This window comes from Podarcis tiliguerta (genome assembly GCF_965153285.1).
Source record: "Podarcis tiliguerta genome assembly, chromosome: 9".
Taxonomy (NCBI): domain Eukaryota; kingdom Metazoa; phylum Chordata; class Lepidosauria; order Squamata; family Lacertidae; genus Podarcis; species Podarcis tiliguerta.
The window spans coordinates 59,368,483-59,392,923 of record NC_139542.1 but is presented as its reverse complement, the minus strand read 5'-3'; the positions used below and the strand labels follow the sequence as shown (position 1 = coordinate 59,392,923).

Genomic DNA, 24,441 nt, shown 5'->3' with positions numbered 1-24,441 from the left:
TGGGATCCCCCTTCTTGCCCTTATAATGTATTATACAGCCATTTTAACCCATACTGGGAGACAGACATAAAGGAATTTATTACACATTTCAAGTTTATTTATCCAACAAAAAATAACACACCAAGCCATACCAGAAGAGTAAAAAGAAGATACAAATCATACAAAATTATATATTGATCAATATATCCCTCATAAATATCCCTGATGCAATTTTTGCGTATCATTGTTGAAAGCATGTGCAATAAATGTCCACCAGGTGGCATAGAAAGACTGGCTTTTCTTTTGTCTTGCATGCAACGCAACATCATTGTTTGGTCATATGAATAACAAGAGTAAAACAACTCTGGCGTAAATGTGATGTTAGCAGTGGTGATGCTCAATAATTCCTGACGTACATTAGACATGGATATATAGGGATTAGTGTCCCAAAGGTTATTTCCTGTAGGCATCTTCAAAGCCACTTCTGTACTTTCATAACATTAGCAGATAGTAGCTGGCTTAAAACATGGCCCATTGAAACCTGACTTTAAATGTCAACTCTCAAGCCTGTAAATTCAGAGCTGGTCTCCCTTAATAAGAGTTATGAAACTTCACCCAATAATAATCTATTATTTGTGCTACTCACTAAAATCGCCTTAATTCTAACAGTGAAGAATGTTGTTTAGACTGTGTGCCCAGCAAGGTTATATAAGGCCACAAGGGAGTGTGTAAATATTAAATCCAAAGGTTTTTTCCTTTCAAAAAATTGTTGCATGTGGATGATGACCTAGTTTAAGAGCAGGTTTTCAGTCAACAAATCTGATTAATTAGTCCTATGTCTATTTAGTCCTATGAATAATTCCTACCAGAAGCCTATGAGTTAAATAATGAAGAACAAATTGTATTGATCCTGTCAACATTAGCGGCGACAAAGACACAGCAACTGCTTGTGATTGACTCTTAAACACCAACTCCGAACAGAAATTGTGGGAGTGGACTGAGAAAGAAAGCCCGCTCAGACATATTCATGCCTTTTATTCTGAGGAATGCATTTTGTTTACATAACCAGCTCCTGGAATGACTTCAGTTGTGACTGGCCAGCTTTTCTCAGATTCTACCAAGCCTTTATTGCCGCCACCTGCTTTTCAAACTAGAGTGCATGTATATTCAGAATCATAGAGTTGGAAGGGATCTCAAGGGTCATCTAGTCCAAGCCTCTTCAATGCAGGAATCTCAGCTAAATCATCCATGACAGATGGACACCCAATCTTAAAAGCTGCCAAGGAAAGAGAGTCCGCAACTTCTCAAGGAAGACCGTTCCGTTGTCCAACAGCTCTTATTGACAGATAGTTTTTTCTGATGTCTAGTCAGAATCTCTTTTCTTGTACAGTGGTACCTCGGGTTAAGTACTTAATTCATTCTGGAGGTCCGTACTTAACCTGAAACTGTTCTTAACCTGAAGCACCACTTTAGCTAATGGGGCCTCCTGCTGCTGCCGCACCGCCGGAGCCCAATTTCTGTTCTTATCCTGAAGCAAAGTTCTTAACCTGAAGCACTATTTCTGGGTTAGCGGAGTGTGTAACCTGAAGCGTATGTAACCTGAAGGGTATGTAACCCGAGGTATCACTGTAACTTGAAACCATTGGTTCAAGCCCTAGATTAGTTGGGAAATGAGATCTAATATAAGTGGAGGATTGTAAGTCGTAACTTTTGAGCATCATGTGCAGTTTAGGTGCTATGTTAGGTGTAACATCTAGGGATGAGGGAGAAATTTGATGCAGTTTGCATTTAAAGGTCAATGTGCCTAATTTTGTATCCAAAACAAAGTGTGAACCAGAACACAGCCACCCTTCAAGAGTCACATTTCTTCAGCCACGCAATGTGCAAAAAAAAGCATGTACAAGGGGAAAGTGTTGGTATAAATGTATATAATAGTTTAAAAAACAAACAAAAGCCATTATTTTAGGGGACACTGCTTTGTAAAAAAAAAAAAATGTATGCAAGGGGAAATTGCATACGAAAATGTATATATGAGAACACACTAAAATGCAGGTTAGTTTTCATGAGGACGTTTTGGTAGAGATCTGATCTTAAGACTGGAAGTTGGATAAACTGAGAGAAACCAAAACTGACTTATTCACTTATCCCGATAACTTTCCTTGTATTCATCATCTACTTATGCCAAGAGCCAACAATGCTTTTGATGGGGGATTTGGTATCACACTATACCTTCCTTATAAGTGGGCCTTCCCATATTTATCCCCTTCTAAACCCACAATTGTTTTGCACATATGCCCCCTATTAAATTTAAATTAAATTATCTTTTCTCGTTTCTTAGCATCTATTCTAGGCCCTCTATTTTACTAACATGTATATTGCACACCACTAGATGGCACCAACTTTCCATTAAAAGACTCTATTATTATAATACAGACAGTAACACTGCAGAGGGCAGAGTCATAAAATTTAAGAGTTGGAAGGGACCATGAGCGTCATCCAGTCCAACCCCCTGCAATACAGGAATTTTTGCCCAATGTGGGGCTCAAACCAATGACCCTGAGATTAAGAGTCGCATGATCTACAGATGTCCCAGTTGTGCCCAATCCCTCTTAGGTGTGCACTATGAATTATTCTCGTGGTAAATTTAAATTGTATTGAGAATATAATAATGTCCTCAAGTGGACTGCCTAAGCAGAATTCAGCATTTAATCCATTATTTTAAAAAATTATACCATACTGCCTTTCAATCAAATGAATGTCAATGAGGCTTACAAGAAGCAGGAAGTCTTACATTGCAAGGTTGATACTGATTCTTCATCTAGTGACTTAATTCTGAATCCTTTGGTTCAGGAATTCAGGGCTTGGAACAGGATCGATGCAGTCAATCTGTGTTTCTTTTCCTAATGTATTTTTTTCCCTACACTTGTATGTAGCAAAATTATACTTGTCCTTTCTCCAGAAATATTATAGTAGAGCATTACTGCAACATAAATAGCTTGTTTTCCAGTTATCTTACCGGTCTTCCAGCTTCATCAAACTTTCCCTGAATTCAAAAAATGCATATTGTAATTGTGAGCCATTTCCACTGAAAGTCTCATATACTGTACAATATTCAGCCATACAACATAAACGTTACTGATATAATGAAATCTGCATATGATTATTTTAATATAAATTTAACTCAGTGAAAATGCTGGTTTCCTACAGCTAGGCTACATTAAGGTTATTATAGGTATAATAACTATGAAAGCATAAAAACACCAAGCTTAATATGAATTCCTGTCTTAATATGTACAAATAAAACTCTATGCTTCCTATTCTCCCTTGCTTGGCCTAAGTGGGCTCCCTTTGCAATGTCCGCTTTTAGTATGTGATACCTGGCAGGAATCATATATGTAGGGATACGTTCTAACAAAATGAGTGTTTTCAGTAAATACTGGTACTTTTTTATATAAATTCAGCTCAATGAAAACTGACTTTAATGCTACAACTCTTAACATGATTATTCAACCATACAACAGGGGTTAGCAATTTTTTTCAGCAGGGGGCCAGTCCACTGTCCCTCAGACCTTGTGGGAGGTCAGACTATATTGGGGAAAATGAACGAATTCCTATGCCCCACTGTCAGGGAACGGCCATCGGAGCGGGAGGCGGAGAGGAGGCTCCAGGACGATGGTGGAGAGGGTCCCAGTAGGGGGAGAGGGAGCCCATCCGCTGGGGAAGGAAATCAGCGTAACACCAGTGCAGAAGGGGGGCAGATGGGGGAATCGGAGAGGTGGCTCCAGGACTATTCGCAGGAGACCAGCGGAGAGGGCACGAGTACTCCGTTGCCCACACCCACTTTGCGCAGAAAACTTCCACGCAGGCAAAGGGGGAGGAGACTGGGCGTCAAACAGCTTTTATGCTGGAAGAGGTTTAAGAAACGCCCACTGACGGATTCTGCCAGCGACTGAGGCAGCCACGGAACTTGAGGCTGTCCAGACAGAAAGGGTTCAACCAGGCAACCTAGCCAGGAGTAACGGCAACTTACGCACGAGCAACCCCTAGAACCATTACACCCACAGATAACCCAGAGATGTATTTTAAATAAAAGCACACATTCTATTCATGTAAAAACACGAGGCAGTCCCCACAAATAACCCAGAGATGCATTTAAAATAAAAGGGCACATTCTACTCATGGAAAAACACGCTGATTCCTGGACTGTCTGCGGGCTGGATTTAGAAGGCAATTGGGCCGCATCTGGCCCCCAGGCCTTAGTTTGCCTACCCATGCCATACAACATGAACGTTACTGATATAATGAAATCTGCATATGATTATTTTAATATAAATTTAAATCAGTGAAAATGCTCTCTCTTCTTCATTGCTGGACAGTTTAACGTAAATGGCTGCCCGAAGATTAGACCAGAAAAGTCCATGCTTGCTTTTCTCCTTTGGCCACTCCAAGTACGTTCTCTTGGCCATGAGAGCTTTCAGTTTGTGGTACCTGGCAGGAATGATGTATGCAGGGATTGGTTCCAGCACAATCAGGATTAAACTGTCAGCATTTTCACTGAATAACTTGTGATGGGCAAAGTAGAGCTCATAATGACACCATTCGCTCTGCACAAAGTAAGGAGACAACACAAAGATCGACTTGTAACTTTTCTCAATGCAGTCTATGATATTCTCCACAATGCTCTTGCCTGCAACAAAGTTCCTCTCGTGCTGGCAGATCCGTATGGAGCCATCCTCCTTCTCCAGGTTTGGAATCAATACGTTTTTCACCCACTCAGAATCATGTTCACTATAGGAGATAAAAGCATGGAACTCTATGTTGGGGAGCATGTCTTCAGGATTACTCTTCCGAATCCTGTGTTTTGCTTGAGTCCACTTCCACATCATCTTCAAATACCATGGAACGTCAAAGCGGATGCAGAGGAAGGAAACAGTGGCTACTAAGACCACGGTAATAATTATAACTATCGTAATCAGAAGACTCACGTTGCAAACAACTTCAGAGACGTGAAAGTTCTTTAAAAGGGTCCCCCTTAAGTAGTCTGGGTACTCGCACACATAAGCGTCAGGCCAATCAACCAACTCCATAGATCCTTGCTTTTGAAGACTGATGAACTGTCTTAATTCACAGGTACATGTGAATGGATTGTGTCCTGCTTTTAGCTGTTTGATGCTTTGACATGTTTGGTAGAATTCAGAAGATGGTGAGACAACAGAGTTCATTTCTATATTCAGGAACCTCAGATTTCTAAACTGACCACATCCGGGCAGACTAGCTAGTTTATTGGATGCCAAATTTATTTCTTCTAAAGCCATCAGCTCAGTAATCTCTTTGGGAATGCTTGAAATGGGATTGTTTTGAAGATGAAGAATTTGAATATTTGCTGGTAAACATCTAAATACTGACTCCGACAATTGATTGGATGCCAAATTCAATTTGATCATATTTTTACCCCAGTGGCAGTCATTCATGTTATCTTCGTATTGCAACAAATTCTGACTCAAGTCCAAGTGTTTCAGTGAGTTCATGTGACTTGTCATTAAACTCATTTTGGCAAGTTGTTTCAGTTGATTGTTTTGTAAAATGAGTGTTTCTAGGAGGGCTAAGTTCTTGCAATTTTCAAAAATTTTGTCAGTCAATGAATTATGTGAAAAACTTAAATAAGTAAAATCACTGGGTTTTAAAGGACAAAACATGATTAGTATCCCCGAATGAGAAATTGTCAATGATGCAATATTCATTTCTGAAAATGTTCTGTACACATCCTCTTGGTTAAACATCTCTGAAACTGCAACAGCATGTTTAATTGTCAGTGTTTTTAGTGACGTATCAACGTAATTGAGAGACTGACTTGTGTCTTCAAATATTAAAATGTTCACATAGTTGATGTTGAAATATTCAATGGAGGATTCCCACACCTTCTGAAGAATAGCTGTGAGGCTTAGCCAGGATAGTTGTATATTATTCAATGTTAAGTTTAGCAATTTCCCATTTTTGCTGGGTTGTGACAAAAATGTTATCAAGTCACTGACTTGCTTACCTTGGATATTTGAAAGTTCTAAGCTTTCGGTAACATTGAGTTCTAGAGACACAAATTCTGAATTTTCAGGGAGTGCAATCCGAAGCTTCTTTGTGTTAAATGCTGGAAGACTTCCAGGGACAGATTCAGCGAGATGTTCTAAGCCCAAGAAGAGAGTATCCAGTTGTAAATTAGCAAGAACTCTGAAATCTGATTTCTGTATTCTTCTAGCGCTGAGGCCAAGATATTCCAGCTTCACCATTTTGACAAATGCCTGGCATGTGGGCATGTCCATGAAGTTATTGTAAGAGAGATCTAGATGCCTGAGACTTGTAACAGGAATGCAAGAAAGAGTCTGCAGTTTGTTGTGGGATAGATCCAGAAGTTCTAAGTCTTTATTGTATTGGAAAATGCTGAAGTCAAGCTCTCTAATCAGGTTATGAGAAAGATTTAGTACCCTGAGTTTGGAAAGAGAACTAAAATCAGAAATCTGAAGTTCAGAGATACTGTTGTATGACAAATCCAAGTCTGTCATTTGTGCTGGAAGATTCTTAGGAACAGCATCTAAGCCACTCTTTGAGTAGTTTACTTTAAATCCATTTTCTGCAGAGGTATAGGTATTGTTCCAGAAAGTTATTGTAAAGATGAAAATACAAAGGAAACCATTCCTGTCTGGGCCGTTCATTTCTGCCATGGCATATAAAGATCTTTAAAATGTGCTTGGTGGAGTTCTTGTACTCTGTATTAGCCTCAAACTCCTGCAAAAAGAGTTCACATTAAAATATTAAGTACTCTAATGGAAACATTAGCTCTCCCAATATTCATTCTTATTACGGCAATAGAAGACACTTCATAATTTAGCAGAAAAGCAGAATCAAATGACAATTTAAAACATAGTTATGAAGAGATTTCATGATGGCCATATGTGTTTTTTTGCAGTTTAAGATACAGAAAGCCTTACACAGATCCAGGAGTTCGTGAGACATCTCTCTGGAAGTTTGAAAAAGGATGAACCACTGTGAATCTGAAAGGAATTCCGTTGCGTGGATATATATATATATATATATATATATATTTGCATATTTTGGGTCTCCACCACCACTGATTTCTTGTGATTTGCTTGTTATCCCCATTTCTTTCTCAGCTGGGGCCAAATGAGATGTTGTGGCAATATACAATTATAGAATCACAGAACTGTAGCATTGGAAGGGACACCAAGGGTCATCTAGTCCATACCCCTGCAATGTAGTATCTCAGCTACAGCATCCTGTACCATACATACCTGCATTATCTACAGCTCTCAGATGTTGTTGGAGTACAACTCATCCTCCCACACCACTGGCCATCTAGCTGGCATTGATAGAAGAAGAAGAAGAAGAGTTTGGATTTGATATCCCGCCTTTCACTCCCCTTCAGGAGTCTCAAAGCGGCTAACATTCTCCTTTCCCTTCCTCCCCCACAACAAACACTCTGTGAGGTGAGTGGGGCTGAGAGACTTCAGAGAAGTGTGACTGGCCCAAGGTCACCCAGCAGCTGCAGGTGGAGGAGCAGAAACGCGAACCCGGTTCCCCAGATAACGAGACTACCGCTCTTAACCACTACACCATACTGGCTCTCAAGGACTTTTGAATCTAACACAAGGAAGGCCACAACATCCTTATCTTTGATATACCCCCCCCCAAAAGCAGGGCACAGAGAAGCTTTGGAGGGAAATGAAATTTGGGGAAATGGTGCGAGGAAAGGATTTGTTTTTTAAAGCCCTTTCACAGTGCTAACCAGTCACCACACACACACACTTTCACCAGGTTTTACCTCTTTACCAGGTCACATCCAGCTACGTTTTGCTCAGAATAGACCCATTTAAGTAATTGGACCTAACTGTGTAAAACTAAGTTGGATACTACCTAGCAGGTCCAGTCACGGATTTCATGACATCACATGCAGTTCAGCCCCAGTTCAGAATTTGCTGAAATAAAAATAAGTACCGTGGTACCTCGGGTTACATATGCTTCAGGTTACAGACGTTTCAGGTTACAGACTCCACTAACACAGAAATAGTACCTCAGGTTAAGAACTTTGCTTTAGGATGAGAACAGAAATTGTGCTCCGGTAGCGAGGCGGCAGCGGGAGGCCCCAATAGCTAAAGTGGTGCTTCAGGTTAAGAACAGTTTCAGGTTAAGAACGGACCTCCAGAACAAATTAAATTCTTAACCCGAGGTACCACTGTATCTACTGGACACACGCTGAACAAAGTTTAACTCTGTCTATGTGTGATGGGGGAGGCAAGAGAGAAATTATTTTGAAAATAATGGAACACAGCTGGAAAATGAAAAAGAAGCCTAAAGGGTTGGGTTGTTTTTTTTGCAGTTGGGTGTGGGGCATGGGGTTCCCTGTGGGTGTTGTTTGCTTTTGGGGGAACTGATGCTACTTTAAAGATTACCCACATTCCTTTGGGGATTTACCTGCTCCCTAATGCAGCCACCCGCCCCCCTCGGGGGGGGGGGAATCTTGGAAACTGTAGTTTGTTAAGGGTGCTGGAAGCTGGCAGCTTCTGCGCAAAGTGGGTGTGGGCAGCGGAGTACTCGTGCCCTCTCCGCTGGTCTCCTGCGAAGAGTCCTGGAGCCACCTCTCCGATTCCCCCATCTGCCCCCCTTCTCCACTGGTGTTACGCTGATTTCCTTCCCCAGCAGATGGGCTACCTCTCTCCCTACTGGGCCCCTCTCCGCCATCCCTCTGGAGCCTCCTCTCCGCCTCCAGCTCCGATGGCAGTTCCCCGACAGGACCCATTCACCATTCACAATAAAAGTTAAGTGACGAGTACTCTCTTGGCAAAAGTATTCAAAACTTTCTCATGTTACATGTTTTAAAATCATCAACACCTACCTTATGCCTTTCAGCAGCAGGACAGAGCGTGTTTCTAAACAGAGTGTCTTAAGAGGAAGAATGCTGTTGCCTTAAAGATGGGGCAGAAGATTCTCCGCCCCACTTTTAACACAATCAATTTTGTCAGCCTTTGCAGTAAAAGGTAGACAACAACAACAACAAAATGAATTAACAGTGGGAGAAAACTATAGTATGTTCAGAGGAGATCACAAACTCAACTAAAAGAAAAGGAATGAGGAACTTAAGTTACAAGTTGGTCACAAGCTAAATATAAACATTAACTTGGCGTAATTTACAGGAAATCTATGCCACTGTCAAAACTTCCTCTTTACCCAGATGGGTAGTTTCAACATGTAACCTGATGCTGCATGTTTTAAAACTGCTGGTTTTGGTTCTGTTTTGATAATTTTGATTTGTTTTAAAGTTGGCATTGGCAACTTGGCACGATTTAGAGATGTAATAACAATTTGTTTGCTTCGTCATTAATGTTTGAGATATCAAAATTCCTCAGACAGCCTCCACGCAAAGATTCCCGGTTACAACCTGGAGATGTTACTGCTACATATCCCTCTAAGTACCAAGGGGGGGTGTTTGCAGCCGTGATTTAAATGACATGATCTGGATTGTCATTTGATTTGATTTCTATGTGGATGTTACCCCCCCCCCCGCATATGAATATATTTTGCCTTTTTAAAGCTACATTGCGTTCTTCAACATAGAAAGGTGAAGGAATATTTTTTTAAATGATAGACAACATGTGCAAGGATGCAGCCCACCATCATTATACAATGGGATTTAAAAACATCAACACACACACATGCTACTGAGCAAGACTTGGCTTTTCTGGCAATGGCGGACGTTGCATCACAGACAGACAGACACACACACACACACACACACACACAGTATATATATTTGCCCCTGCAGGATGAGCAGCACCTGTTATAATGCCCTCTTCTGCACAAAGATCAAAAGTGAGAGAGATTCCTGCCTTCCCCTTTTTCTATTCCTCTACCTGCCAAACCTCAACCCTTCATGTTGTTTTTCAAAGCTGCCTGAGAGGATCTGAAACCCAGATCTCTACGAAAGCGCTTTGCAGGATCCAGCCCTGCCAAGTCCCTTCAGTTGCAAAGGGAGAAGCAAGTGCGTGACATAGCGGACATTTTTTTGAGACGAAAATGCCCTTGCACTTCTCTTTCTTTCTTTCTTTCTTTCTTTCTTTCTTTCTTTCTTTCTTTCTTTCAAGAGGGCAAGCTTGCAATCCCCTAAGAAAAGCAAGCGGAGAGACGGAGAAGAACTCGCGCCCCTGGAGAGTTGCCCAAGTCCCAAACGACGGAGAAAGTTGATTTTTTTTTAGGCGCCATTTTTTTTAAGAGGCAGGGGCGAAGGGGGGGGGACCAAAAGCGGCTTGAAACTATGCGCGCGACCCGAAGCGCCGGCTCCTTTCCCGCCTTTTTTAAACCGTTTACCTGCTTGGCGGCAAAGATAAGTCGCTGGTCGCGTGAGGGGCCTCTCGGGGCTAAAGAAGGAGAGGAAGACAAGCGAAGCCGCAGGCTGTGGCAACGGATTTGCCCACGGGAAGAGAACCCGTTTTAGCGGCCTCCCCTCGGTCGACTTGAGGGGAGGGCGGACCAAATAAACTCTGCCCACTTGCCCCCCACGGGTCCTCGTCACGGGGATGTGAAATACGGGTTTCCCCCACTTCAGTTACAAGGAATAAGTTATGGGGTGTGTTTTTTTGGCTTTTAGAGGAAGTGCTCTTTGAAGCAGAAGCACCTCAGTCCCGGGTTTGGTTTTGGGCAGTTGGGAGCATGTTTGTTCCTGCCCAAGATGCGCTTCGTGTTCATGGTGAGCCCAGCTAGGAAACCCAAAGAAACCTGGAAAGCAAGGAGGTAGGGGCTTGGTTGTCTGGATAATTGGTGATAATTGTGTGAAAGGCAAAAAATGCCAGTCCAAAAAAAATTACCGCAATAAAATCCAAAACAGCAACAGCTGCACTCAAATTTATTTTGTCTAATAATAATAGTAATAATATTTTTTTATTTATACCCCGCCCATTCGGCTGGGTTTCCCCCAGCACATAAAAAATGGGAAAATATTAGACATTAAAAATCTCCCGATACAGGGTTGCCTGGTGATTTTATGGAGAGCGAAAAAACCATCCTAAGCTGCTGAGTGGAGTGCTGCTGCTTATTTGTGGACCTCACAGCAACAAATACGAATTTGTAATTCCGCTTTGGCTAAACAAACTATATACCGTATACACCAACTTGTACTCCTATATAGGTTACATTTAATCACAGTCATGGCTGCAAGCCTAAACATGTACATACACATTTAAAGCACATTCCCCCCCCCCCCCAAAAAAAAAACCTGGGAGAAGTGTTGTTTACTCCTCAAAGAACTACAATTTCAATTCAATGCAGTTCTTAAGCATGTGAAGTGTTTTGAAGTGTTAATAAAATAGTATTATTATTTCACTCTTCCTTATATTACTCCTATGACTAATCAGCTAAACATTCTTTTACTGGCAGGCAGCCCTAGAAACATTTATAAGCCATTTACCTGGAAGTAAACCCACTGACTTCAATAATATGATTCCTAGTGTGTACTTCAAAAAGGGATGTCCAAAATGTAAAGTCATATAGATGAAAGGGGCTGAAAAGCTCCCTTCCCCAATACAGAGCCATTTATCACACAGTGGAAAGCACAGAGTACATTGCAAAAAGTTTGGCTACATGCCACAAAAGTACAGAATGGTAAAGTGTGGATCATCACTACTAGCGAATCGGACTTATTAAAAAACAAATTTCAGTAACCCAATATAGTAAAGTGTTGGGTTCGGGTCAGGAAGAGAAGGGTCAAAATCTCCACTTAGCCATGCCACAGTGATGGGCAACTTGTGATCCTCTGGCTGTTATTGGACTACAACTCCTGTCGGTCCCTAACCATTGGTCGTGCTGGCTGGAACAAAAGGCAGATGGAGCCCAGCAACGTCCAAAGAGCCGCAAGTTCCACACCCCTGGTCTTGAGCAAGGAACTATATCTCACAGGCTTGTGAAAACAGGATTATGACCTGGGTTCTTTTGGTCTGGTTTCCCAACCTGCTGTATAAATTATACTTTTTGCCCCCTACTTTCTGACATTCTTATATTCAAAATAGGAATTATACAAACTAATATGCACTGGCTCTCATTCAAGAAATGTTTGGTGTAGGAAATAAGGCTCGGGTGTATTATTTTCATAGGTCAGCAATGTATAGAACAGTTTCTAGACCTATGCTCATCTGACTGCTTTTTTCAAGTAATCTTTTTCTTCCCCAGGTCATGTGGCAACCAGAACTATACACTGCAACATCTCAGAATATAAAACAAGGCAATGAACATGTGTAAGTGAATGAATCAATCAGTCAATCAATTTATTATTACGGTCACAGACCAGTTCTGGCTCACTTACAATATCAGGAAAATCATAAAGCACGATAGGGATACATTGAATTGCAATTGGGTATAACAGGGACAGGGACACGGGTGGCGCTGTGGGTAAAAGCCTCAGCGCCTAGGGCTTGCCGATCGAAAGGTCGGCGGTTCGAATCCCCGTGGTGGGGTGCGCTCCCGTTGTTCGGTCCCAGCGCCTGCCAACCTAGCAGTTCGAAAGCACTCCCAGGTGCAAGTAGATAAACAGGGACCGCTAGCGGGAAGGTAAACGGCGTTTCCATGTGCGGCTCTGGCTCGCCAGAGCAGCGATGTCACGCTGGCCACGTGACCCGGAAGTGTCTCCGGACAGCGCTGGCCCCTGGCCTCTTGAGTGAGATGGGCGCACAACCCTAGAGTCTGTCAAGACTGGCCCGTACTGGCAGGGGTACCTTTACCTTTACCTTTATAACAGGGACAATACAGATATAGCAGCAGTTAAAAATATATAAGTTAAATCTTAATCACTAAACTATAACCTAAAATTTTTATTTAAAACCTTAATCATTTTGGTAGTACAGCTTGTTCCCTAAGTTTTATGGCGGTCGCACAGAATTTGGCCACCCTTAGTGTGACCTCTGGATCCTTGTCCTCTACCAGGAGTTTTAGACATTGAAGTTTGGACCCATTTGGAGACTTTTGTATAACGGGTGATAAATACCGAGCCTATATCCCCGGAGAAACGGCAGTGTAACAAGATATGAGAGACAGTTTCTACCTCCATCAAGCCGCAGGGGCAGACTCATTCCGCGTATGGTTTGCCCTTGAATCTGTCCTGCAATAAGGCAGATGGCAGCACGTTGAACCTGGCGAGGGTAAACGACCGTCTGTATTTAGGTATTTGTAATTTGGACAGATATATTGCTGAGGTGAACCCTCTCCCATTGTCTTGTATTGCTGGGTGTTTATTCATCTCACTCACATGGCATTGTAGTTCTACATCCCAAATTCGTTGGTGGATTATTGCTCTAGCTTTCTCATAACCTACAGCTATCAGGGCCTGTGGGGAAAACCCCAAGCATCTTAGCTTTTCGTGCAGTGTAGCTTTCCATTTGGATTGGTAGGAATCCAGAGGGTTACAGGTGCCAACCTGACAGGGGGAAAAATAAGTTTTAACCAATAATGGATCTTCAGGGTCCATATCTGAGCGCTGACAGAGATTTGCCCAACCTCCAAGCGGACAGCTATGTTAGACACGCAAGAAGGGATCCCTAACAGTGATAAAACTTAGTTTGGAAGGATTCTAAGGGACCAAGATTTAGGAAGCTGCAAATCTGCGAGCCGTGTGTCAGCTGTGTTAATACTTTTGTAACAAAGACCTGAGAGGCTGCCGGAATATATTGGCCCCCTTTTCCATATAAATACCTTATGATGGCTTTGGTAGATCTTTGGGCATTTGCAATAGTATTTTTAACCTGGTAATGCCATGACCCCTTTTCCTGAAAGGTTATGCCCAGGTATTTAAAAGATGATACCTGTTCTATGGGTCAATTATAAATTCTCCATTTGTGTCTCATTCTTTTTTTAGAGAACACCATGACTTTGGATTTAGTGTAGCTGATTGTTAATTGTTCGGCTTTGCAATGGGCTGTGAGAGATCTTAAAAGTTTTCTTAGGCCCACACAGGAGAAGGAAATTAGAACTGTGTCATCTGCGTACAAGAGAACCGGGAGGGGCGTACCAGCCAATTTAGGGCGGTGGGCATTTTCTTTCTCCATGTTTCCTACTAAGGAGTTAATATAGAAGTTGAATAAAATGGGAGCAAGGACGCAGCCTTGTTTAACACCATGGTAGGTTTGTATTTCCTTAGATAAATGGCCCTGTCGGTCACACTTGGACTTGAATGTTAACCTGGACCCGAATGTTTTCGTATAAGCTGTGGATGAGACGCAGTAGATGTCTGTCTATGTTTAAGGCACTTAATTTTTCCCAAAGCCTATCTCGGGATATTATATCAAAGGCAGATGAAAGCTGCATAGAGGGATCCTCCTTTTCTTGAGGTATATTTTTCCGCAAGATGTTGGAGTACTAGGCCTTGATCTAAAGTTGGTTGGTTGGTTGGTTGGTTGGTTGGTTTGCCCTGAAACCAGCTTGTGCTTCTGAAAGGACATATTCTCGCTCAATCCAATCCTCAAGTTTATTACGTAAGTGGGCAGCACAGAGTTTACTAATAATGCTTAGGAGAATATAATTGGTCTATAATTAGCAGGATCAAACCTGCTCCCTTTCTTGTATATTGGGAAGATGATTGCTAGTCCCCAGTCCTCTGGGATGGTAGCCGATTGATCTATGCTGGTAAATGGCAGCAAGCACTGGGGCCCACCATTCAGCATTGGCCTTGAGGAGCTCAGGGGAGATACTGCCTGCGCCAGGAGGTTTGCCAGGTTTAAGAGACTGAATAAGCCTGCGGGCTTCTTCAGTTGACACCGGGGGCTTCTCAGCCCTGGTATCACTTAAGAGGTAGGGACTGAGCCTGTAGATGTTGATTGTGTATAGGGATTGGAAGTATGACTCCCGAGTCCCAACAGGGATGGAGTATTCCACTTCGGAGGGGGAGTCTTGCCATCCCTTTGCAACTAGTATTTCCCAAAAGGTGGCTGAATCTCTCCTTCGAGAATGTGTAAGTGAACTCAAACGAGTTTAAGTGCAAGGGTAAAGACTTAAGGTTTACCAGGCTTTTAGCCTGCTGTGGTTGTTTTTAGTGCTGCCTTTAATTTATTTATTAGATTTTATTGGTGATTGTAAAATGGTATGAAGATTTTTAATGGAAGAGTAATATAGAAATGCATTAAATAAATAAATATTTTGCCTGCAGAAAGCCCCAGAATCAGTCCCTGGCATTGGCAGCTAAAAGAATCAAGCAGTGGATGATAGGAAAGAGTATCTGCCTGGGACCCTGGAGAGCCAAAGGCTGTCAGAGCAGACAATACTGGGGTAGATAGATGAATAGTCTGACCATTATATGACACCTTCATATTTTTAAAAATAGCTGGTTTCCTACAGCTAGGCTATATTAAGGTTATTATAGGTATAATAACTATGAAAGCATAAATACAGCAAGCTTAATATGAATTCCTGTCTTAATATGTACAAATAAAACTCTATGCTTCCTATTCTCCCTTGCTTGGTCTAAGTGGGCTCCCTTTGCAATGTCCGCTTTTAGTATGTGATACCTGGCAGGAATTGATACGTTCTAACAAAATGAGTGTTTTCAGTAAATACTGGTACTTTTTTGATAGGCATTCACAATGCACAAAATTGGAAGACAGCACAAAGACTAACTATTCACAAAAGCAGTCTCTGATATTTTCAACAATACATGGGTGCACAAAAGTTCCTCTCATACCAGCAGATCTGTTTATTTTTATATAAATTCAGCTCAATGAAAACTGACTTTAATGCTACAACTCTAAACGACTTCTTCATTGTTTGGAAGCTTAACATGATTATTCAACCATACAACAGGGGCTAGCAATTTTTTTCAGCAGGGGGCCAGTCCACTGTCCCTCAGACCTTGTGGGGGGCCAGACTATATTGGGGGGGTGGGGGAAATGAACGAATTCCTATGCCCCACAAATAACCCAGAGATGCATTTTAAATAAAAGGGCACATTCTACTCATGGAAAAACACGCTGATTCCTGGACCGTCCGCGGGCTGGATTTAGAAGGCAATTGGGTCGCATCTGGCCCCCAGGCCTTAGTTTGCCTACCCATGCCATACAACATGAAGGTTACTGATATAATGAAATATGCATATGATTATTTTAATATAAATTTAAATCAGTGAAAATGCTCTCTCTTCTTCATTGCTGGACAGTTTAACGTAAATGGCTGCCCGAAGATTAGACCAGAAAAGTCCATGCTTGCTTTTCTCCTGTGGCCACTCCAAGTACGTTCTCTTGGCCATGAGAGCTTTCAGTTTGTGGTACCTGGTAGGAATGATGTATGCAGGGATTGGTTCCAGCACAATCAGTATTAAACTGTCGGCATTTTCACTGAATAACTTGTGATGGGCAAAGTAGAGCTCATAATGACACCATTCGCTCTGCACAAAGTAAGGAGACAACACAAAGATCGACTTGTAACTTTTCTCAATGCAGTCTATGATATTCTCCACAATGCTCTTGCCTGCAACAAAGTTCCTCTCGTGCTGGCAGATCCGTATGGAGCCATCCTCCTTCTCCAAGTTTGGAATCAATACATTTTTCACCCACTCAGAATCATGCTCACTATAGGAGATAAAAGCATGGAACTCTATGTTGGGGAGCATGTCTTCAGGATTACTCTTCCGAATCCTGTGTTTTGCTTGAGTCCACTTCCACATCATCTTCAAATACCATGGAACGTCAAAACGGATGCAGAGGAAGGAAACAGTGGCTACTAAGACCACGGTAATAATTATAACTATCGTAATCAGAAGACTCACGTTGCAAACAACTTCAGAGACGTGAAAGTTCTTTAAAAGGGTCCCCCTTAAGTAGTCTGGGTACTCGCACACATAAGCGTCAGGCCAATCAACCAACTCTATAGATCCTTGCTTTTGAAGACTGATGAACTGTCTTAATTCACAGGTACATGTGAATGGATTGTGTCCTGCTTTTAGCTGTTTGATGCCTTGACATGTTTGGTAGAATTCAGAAGATGGTGAGACAACAGAGTTCATTTCTATATTCAGGAACCTCAGATTTCTAAACTGACCACATCCAGGCAGACTAGCTAGTTTATTGGATGCCAAATTTATTTCTTCTAAAGCATTCAGCTCTATAATCTCTTTGGAAATGCTTGAAATCTGGTTGTTTTGAAGATCAATCATTTGAATATTGACTGGCAGACATCGAAAGACTGATTCAGACAACTTATTAAATGACAAATCTAATTCAACCAGATTTTTACCCCAGTCACACTTATTCTCATGGTCTTCATACTGCAATAAATTCAGGCTCATATCCAAATATTTCAAAGATGCCATGTGACTGGTCATTAAACTTACTCTGACAAGTTTTTTGAACTGATTGCTTTTTAAAATGAGCTTTTCAAGGAACATTAAGTCCTTGCAATTTTGAAAAACGGTGTCTGTAAAACTGTTATTTGAAAAACATAAGTAAGTAAAATGACTGGGGTTTGAAGGGCAAAGCATGTGTATCAAACCTGCATCAGAAATGGTCAAGGCTGTAAGGTTCATCTCCGAAAACAATTGCAACAGATATTTTGCATCAGAACGAAACGTAGTCAATGTAGTCTGCTTAATTGTCAAAGCTTTGAGTGAAGTCTTTGTATAATTAAACTCTATTGAATTTGGAGCTTCCAACTGTGATGCATTGGCTATAACAAAATATTCAATGGTTGATTCCCATACAGTCTGAAGAATTTCAATGAAGTCTTCCCAGTCACATTGTATATTGTTCAGTGTTAGATTTAGTAATCTTGAGTTTTTGTTAAGTTTCAGCAGGAAAGTTCTTAAGTCATTGACTTGTGCTTCTTGGATATTTGACAGCTCTAAACTTTCTGTTACATTGATTTCTAGATCTGGCAATACTTGATAATCATTGTTTGGTGGGAATATAATCTGAAGGGTCCTTGTATTGAACACTGGAAGATTTCCATGGATATATTCAGAGAGGTCTTCTAGGCCCAAGAACAGAGTTTCCAGTTGTAAATGAGCAAGAACACTGAAATCTGATTTCTGAATTCTTGTAGCACTGAGGCCAAGATATTCCAGCTTCAACATTTTGCTAAATTCCGGGCATGTGGGCATATCTACATAGTTATTGTAAGAGAGATCTAGATGCCTGAGACTTGTAACAGGGTGACAAGAAAGACTTTGCAAGTTGTTATAGGATAGATCTAGATGTTCTAAGTCTTTATTGTACTGGAAGACACTGAAGTTCAGCTTTCCAATGAGATTATGAGAAAGAATTAGTACCTGGAGCTTAGAAGAAGAACTGAAATCTGAAATCTGAAGTTCAGAGATACTGTTATATGACAAATCCAACACTGTCATTTGTGCTGGAAGGTTCTTAGGTACTTTAACCAGAAATCTGTTGGAAAAGTCCATAATCAATCCTTTCCCCGCAGAACATTGGATGTTATTCCAGAAGATTATTGCAAGGAGGAAGGGACTAAGGAAATGGTTGGTGACTGAACTTCTTTCATCTACCATCGTGCATGAAGATACTTTAAATGTTTTTACTGGTGACTTTCATCACTCCACATTGACCACAGGCCTGTAGGAGGAGAAATGAAGCAACATGTTAATGAAATCACATCAAGAAGTTCAAAATGAATTATAGCAGCTATAATTCCTGGATGCCTTGGACTCTTATTTCCTGTTTGTTTTAGTTGATGAGGACCATGAAGATGTATGTGCATGCACACACAAGCAGACACATGTTTTGAAGAAAAATATTCTGATTACAATGAAGTTTTGTTACATAGGTGTGAAGGGGTGTCCTTTCTATTCCCATAGCATTCTTCAGACATGCTAGCAAGAAAACAAATGATCATTAATAAAATCTATGGCATATTTATAACATGAGCTGCAACTTTAAGCTGTAACTCTTAGATTTATATCTTGTTAATAACACAACTTTTGAATTATGGTGCTGGAGGAGACTCTTGAGAGTCCCATGGACTGCAAGAAGATCAAACCTATCCATTCTCAAGGAAATCAGCCCTGAGTGCTCACTGGAAGGACAGATCCTGAAGCTGAGGCTCCAATACTTTGGCCACCTCATGAGAAGAGAAGACTCCCTGGAAAAGACCCTGATGCTGGGAAAGATGGAGGGCACAAGGAGAAGGGGACGACAGAGGATGAGATGGTTGGACAGTGTTCTTGAAGGTACAAACATGAGTCTGACCAAACTGCGGGAGGCAGTGGTAGACAGGAGTGCCTGGCGTGCTCTGGTCCATGGGGTCACGAAGAGTCGGACACGACTAAACAACAACAACAGTACAATGCCTGTCCTAAGTGATCTCTCATTCCAAATAAACGTGAAAGATAATAATAGGTTTTCCTTTCAAGGCAATTGGCAAACCTGTCCCAGTGTACACCAGAAAATTTTAGTGCCTCCCTTTCTCTACCAGCTCCTGCCAAAGGGTCCTTGGAAGAGGAGTTTAGGAATAATCTGATTGAAATGAATTGCTTTTGTGTTGTCCTCTTTATTCTTGCTTTGTTTTATTTTATATATTTGTCAGGGAACTGCCATCGGAGCGGGAGGCGGAGAGGAGGCTCCAGGACGATGGTGGGGAGGGTCCCAGTAGGGGGAGAGGTAGCCCATCCGCTGGGGAAGGAAATCAGCGTAACACCAGTGGAGAAGGGGGGCAGATGGGGGAATCGGAGGGGTGGCTCCAGGACTCTTCGCAGGAGACCAGCGGAGAGGGCACGAGTACTCCGTTGCCCACACCCACTTTGCGCAGAAAACTTCCACGCAGGCAAAGGGGGAGGAGACTGGGCGTCAAACAGCTTTTATGCTGGAAGAGGTTTAAGAAACGCCCACTGACGGATTCTGCCAGCGACTGAGGCAGCCACGGAACTTGAGGCTGTCCAGACAGCAAGGGTTCAACCAGGCAACCTAGCCAGGAGTAACGGCAACTTACGCACGAGCAACCCCTAGAACCACTACAATATTTGTTATGCCACCCTATACCCACAGGTCTCAGGGCAGTTACAACATAAAATCACAATATAAGAACACAAAATATATTGTGGCATTTTATGTTATAATTCTTCTCTCTTCCTTAGATGGTGGTTTGGTTTTTTTTTAAAAAAAGCAGTTATGGGATTGACTCAGTGTTTTACCAGTGTTCACTACGTTCTGGTTTCCAGAGGTGTTATGTGATTCACCATTCGTATCGTTTCCTTTGGAACCTCTCTGTCTACCTTGAAAAGGCTCCCTTTGATTCATTGGGCAAAATACAGAGAGAATTTCAAAAAACGACTTGTTGAATTCTATGCTTGCAATGAAATCTGCCGCAATAAACAATGGATTTTTCTTTGTTGTATATTTTTAGCGCCACCTATGGATACAAACAAACAGTGTCGCGCTTAAGAACTTGCATGTTACTTAGGACAGGATTAAGTAAGGTATTGAGTGTATTGTTCAGCACTTGAGACCTCAGGAAAAAATATGAACCACCTGCAACATCATGCAATTTTATTTTTATAACTAGCTTGAGATGGACGATGTATAATATTAAGAGCAGCTTTCCCCCCTTTGAACTGAATTGGACTGTTGAGGGCAGTGTTAGGCTCTTTACAGTTGCTACGAGCACAATTACTGAGTTCTACTTAATAAAAAGGGACGCGGGTGGCACTGTGGGTTAAAGCCTCAGTGCCTAGGGCTTGCCGATCGAAAGGTCAGTGGTTCGAATCCCCGCAGCGGGGTGCGCTCCCGCTGTTCGGTCCCAGCGCCTGCCAACCTAGCAGTTCGAAAGCACCCCTGGGTGCAAGTAGATAAATAGGGACCGCTTACTAGCGGGAAGGTAAACGGCGTTTCTGTGTGCGGCTCTGGCTCGCCAGAGCAGCGATGTTACGCTGGCCACGTGACCCGGAAGTGTCTCCGGACAGCGCTGGCCCTTGGCCTCTTTGAGTGAGATGGGCGCACAACCCTAGAGTCTGTCAAGACTGGCCCGTCTTGGGTACCTTTACCTTTACTTAATAAAAGCTTTCCTTTTGAGAAATAATTTTGCCATCAATTCTGAAGCTTGATTTAGCTCTCATTTTGCTGATCCTTTCCTAATTAGTTCCCACTACTGTAACATGAGAGGGAATTTCTTCCTTTCCAGAAATTTCGGTCGCTGTATTCTATCGGAATACAATTGTTTTGCGTGCTCTGAGCTACAGGAATGTGAATTGGAAATGATACAGAATTCGTAAGATTTGTTACCCAGAGCTTAGGCAGTGCCAACTGGGACTTGTTATTTGAGGGCCCGTCCTAACAATTAAAGGGAAATTAACATTGGTTTGGGGGAGCAGGGAGGATTACTAGTATTTACTTTAATCGTAAAATTTGGTGTGTATTCCTCAGTCCTATTCTGGAATACTGAGATTGTCCCACAGGAATCAAGTGAAACTGTCTTGTTTACATCTTACAGCCTCTATCTCATGCCAAATAGTTAAATGATTTCAGCTTTGACTCCTTCAAGCTATGTCAGTTATTGCTTCTGTGGTGCATTTCAGTCATCCTTACAAAGCACTGTTCATGCCCATTTTACCTTTGGAAATTGAGGCCCAGAGCTCTCCCGGTGAGTTCACAGCTCATGCAGAGCCTAGAATCGACCTGCCATGCATGGTGCCTGGGTTGGAAGGTGGGGCAGTAGAACTTGGCCCAACCATCAGGCCCACATTGGGCCCAATGCTTTTGTGTGACAGCAGCAAGTCCAGTTGGGGATCCAGTGGACCCCAGTCCCACCCCCTTTTTGCTGGCTACTGCCAGCAGGGATGCAAACAGTGACACTTCCACCCAACCATTTGACATGTGGAAGGGCGGATTGCTCCCTTAAGTAGGGATTTGAACCCAGACCCCTCCAGACTTAATGTGACATTCTCACCACTAAGCTACACCAGTTTATTTATCACACACTTCTTGCTAGGGGCTCAGGACAGTACTGCACATGGTTCCTTCCCCTTGTCCTCACAACTTTGTGCATTGGGTCAGGCTAAAATAGACCGACTGGCCCAGTAAGTTATATTGTTGTAAAGGAATTGGAAACTATTACTGTTTGTTTTTTTCAATTCATTAACAATTCAATCCTTTGCATGTTAACTCAGAAATTATATTAATTTGTTGTTTGCAAATGTGCGACTAAATGGATGTGCATTGCCTATAGGACTGGGTTAACAGTCCTGGACAACCAGGATACACACTACCCTGGTATGGGTGCCTAGGGGATGAGAAAGAGGAGATGGGAAAATTTGACTCGGATGGAGCATGACTCTTAATCTCATAGTCGTGGGCACAAGATTCCTGCATTGCAGGGGGTTGGACTAGATGACCCTTGTGGTCCCTTCCAACTCAACAGTTCTATGATTCTGTCCTTTGAAGCCTTGATGTCCCTCAAGGACAGCATTGTTGTTTTTTTGTATCTTTATTTTAGATTTGGTTGTGATATATATGGAAATTGTTTGGTTTGGTTTTGTATTTTTTAATGTTTCATTTATTGTTTATGACTACTTTTGAGTAGACTACTGTTGTGGCTATGTATTTTTTAATGTTGTAAGCCACCTTGATCATGGTCTGAACTGTGGATAGGTGAAGTACAAATAAAATTATGTATGTATTGAAAACAAGTAGACTTACTTTTGAATATACGTGTACCGGGCTGCACTGTCCAAGGAACTTGACATGTTCAAGTTATGATTCATGTTTTTGACATCTGACAAGTTATGTTGAGGGAACTTGACGTTTTCGTCAGTTCCAGCAACAGAAACAAAAGCTGAAGGAGCCCCTCTCTTCCGGGTGGTGGGGAAAAGGAAAGTGAAACTAAGGCAGCAATCCAGACTCACCTACTTGGGAGTAAGTCCCATTGAGTTCGAGGGCGCTTGCATCCGAGTAGAGGGGCGTTGCACAGGATCGCAGGGCACTCAAGAAGGGAAGGCGCGTGATGCAAAGAAAACCAGCAGCACCCTCCACCACGGTGGTCTCTTGCTCTCACTGCTGCGGCGGCTGTGAAGTCTGCCTGCTTCAGATTTGTTGGGGAGGGAGCTAGAAAAAGAGCCCCGCCCACTCTGTACTTGTCCGGCCCCATTGCCTCCCCACATCTCCTCTCCACCCCCGCTTTCCGTCAGAGAAGGGAGGAAGAAAGCGCGGAGCAGCGCGCAAGCTCAGTGACTGGGGGCCTTGGGAGGTTTTGAAGAAGAGGTTGGATGGCTATCTGTCATAGAGGATTTAGCTAAGATTCCTGCATTGCAGGACTAAATGACCCTATGGGATCCTTTCCAACTCTACAATTCTGTAATTCAACAACAACACTTGCCTAGAAGTAATGAAATATTTATTTATTTGTTTGTTTTCTTGCTTCCTGTTAAACTACAATACAACTGCTATGGCTTTTGCACTATCTGTCACTAGCTCTCTACTGAGTTGGATGCTGTCGTCACCTCCCCATATTATTATTTTTTCTCCGCTCTGATCCAGTGGTGTCCAAACTTTTTTCAAAGAGGGCCAGATTTGATGAAGTGAAGGGCTGTGAGGGCAGACCAAAGGGCCAACCAAAGTTGTTAACCATTTTTTAGTATTGAAGTTGTTGAGCTTTTTTAAATTATTTTACCCCAAAGTTGTTGAGCTGTTTTTAGGATTGAAGCTCTTGAGCTTTTTTTAGGGTTGAAATTGTGAGGGTTTTTTAGGATTTTACCCCAGGAAATAAACTGCCACAGGGGCCAGATTAAACCAACCAGCAGGCCGCATTAGGCCCCCAAAACAGACTTTGGACAACCCTGGTCAATATACCATCCAGGAGTTCCTCACACCTGTTAAGGAAAAGACAGTGTTGCCTGTTCAAATGACATTCCCGATTTCAATTCATAGCCATTCTTTTTAAATACCCTTTTGTTTATTTTAAAATATGCTACTTACTGAGAAGGCTGTGTTCATTCTTGCTTTTGAGAAACATCCGAAGTTCTTTAAGAGCCCTGAAGGGGAACATCAGCAGGAATCAGTCTGGCTCTAAGAGTGGTCTTTTCCTTCCTTGTTTTCTGAGGTGCTTCCATGAGAGATAACCCCATCCCCACAGATGTTGCAGGTGGCAGTGGTGATAAGAGTAATGGAGACTGGGTAAGAGTGGGAGAGATTGAACAGCAACCTTTGCCAACCTGATGCCCTCTAGATGTTAGACTGCATCTCCTGTCACGTGCCAGGAGTGCCTTTTACCAGTTTTGGCAGATAAAAAAGCCACAGCCATTTCTGGATTGGTATAGCTTGTTCACAGCACTGGTAACTTCAAGGCTGGATTACCAGCATGCATTCAATGTACCTTTCAGGTTGGTCTGGAGGCTGCAGCTAGAGCAGCACCTGGTAGCTAGGTTGCTTGGGGGAGTAAACCACCTCCAGCATGCAACATCTTGTTTGAGGGATTTGCACTAGCTGCCAA

The 24,441-nt window shown here is 42.3% G+C and overlaps 2 protein-coding genes and 2 long non-coding RNA genes across 5 annotated transcripts in view; 1 reads left to right on the top strand and 3 right to left on the bottom strand.

The window, feature by feature from the left end:
- The window catches only part of LOC310657423, a 290,637-nt gene that overhangs the window by 93,833 nt on the left and 172,363 nt on the right, over window positions 1-24,441 (bottom strand). The window lies entirely within an intron of this gene.
- Window positions 76-24,441, bottom strand: part of LOC310657408 — a 145,269-nt gene continuing 120,903 nt past the window's right edge. Inside the window, exon 2 of the long non-coding RNA XR_014501755.1 lies at window positions 76-1,578. This is a non-coding gene — a long non-coding RNA (uncharacterized lncRNA). The remainder of the gene's footprint in view (window positions 1,579-24,441) is intronic.
- LOC310657474 (uncharacterized protein) lies at window positions 4,273-23,263 on the bottom strand. The gene is made up of 5 exons (XM_083398071.1): window positions 22,859-23,263; window positions 16,133-18,578; window positions 13,277-13,444; window positions 10,351-10,400; window positions 4,273-6,705 (listed from the first exon to the last, which is right to left on the bottom strand). Exons 2-5 carry the CDS (start codon window positions 18,512-18,514, stop codon window positions 4,314-4,316), a joined length of 4,992 nt encoding a protein of 1,663 aa, XP_083254197.1. The 5' UTR covers window positions 18,515-18,578; window positions 22,859-23,263; the 3' UTR covers window positions 4,273-4,313.
- Window positions 10,368-24,441, top strand: part of FAM114A1 (family with sequence similarity 114 member A1) — a 51,890-nt gene continuing 37,816 nt past the window's right edge. The window contains exons 1-2 of one of the 2 annotated variants that reach the window (XM_083458325.1): window positions 10,368-10,729; window positions 12,205-12,269. The gene's annotated coding sequence lies outside the window, so the exon portion shown is untranslated. Of the gene's footprint in view, window positions 10,774-12,204; window positions 12,270-24,441 lie in introns of both variants that reach the window. The other variant, XM_083458324.1, reaches the window with a different exon arrangement.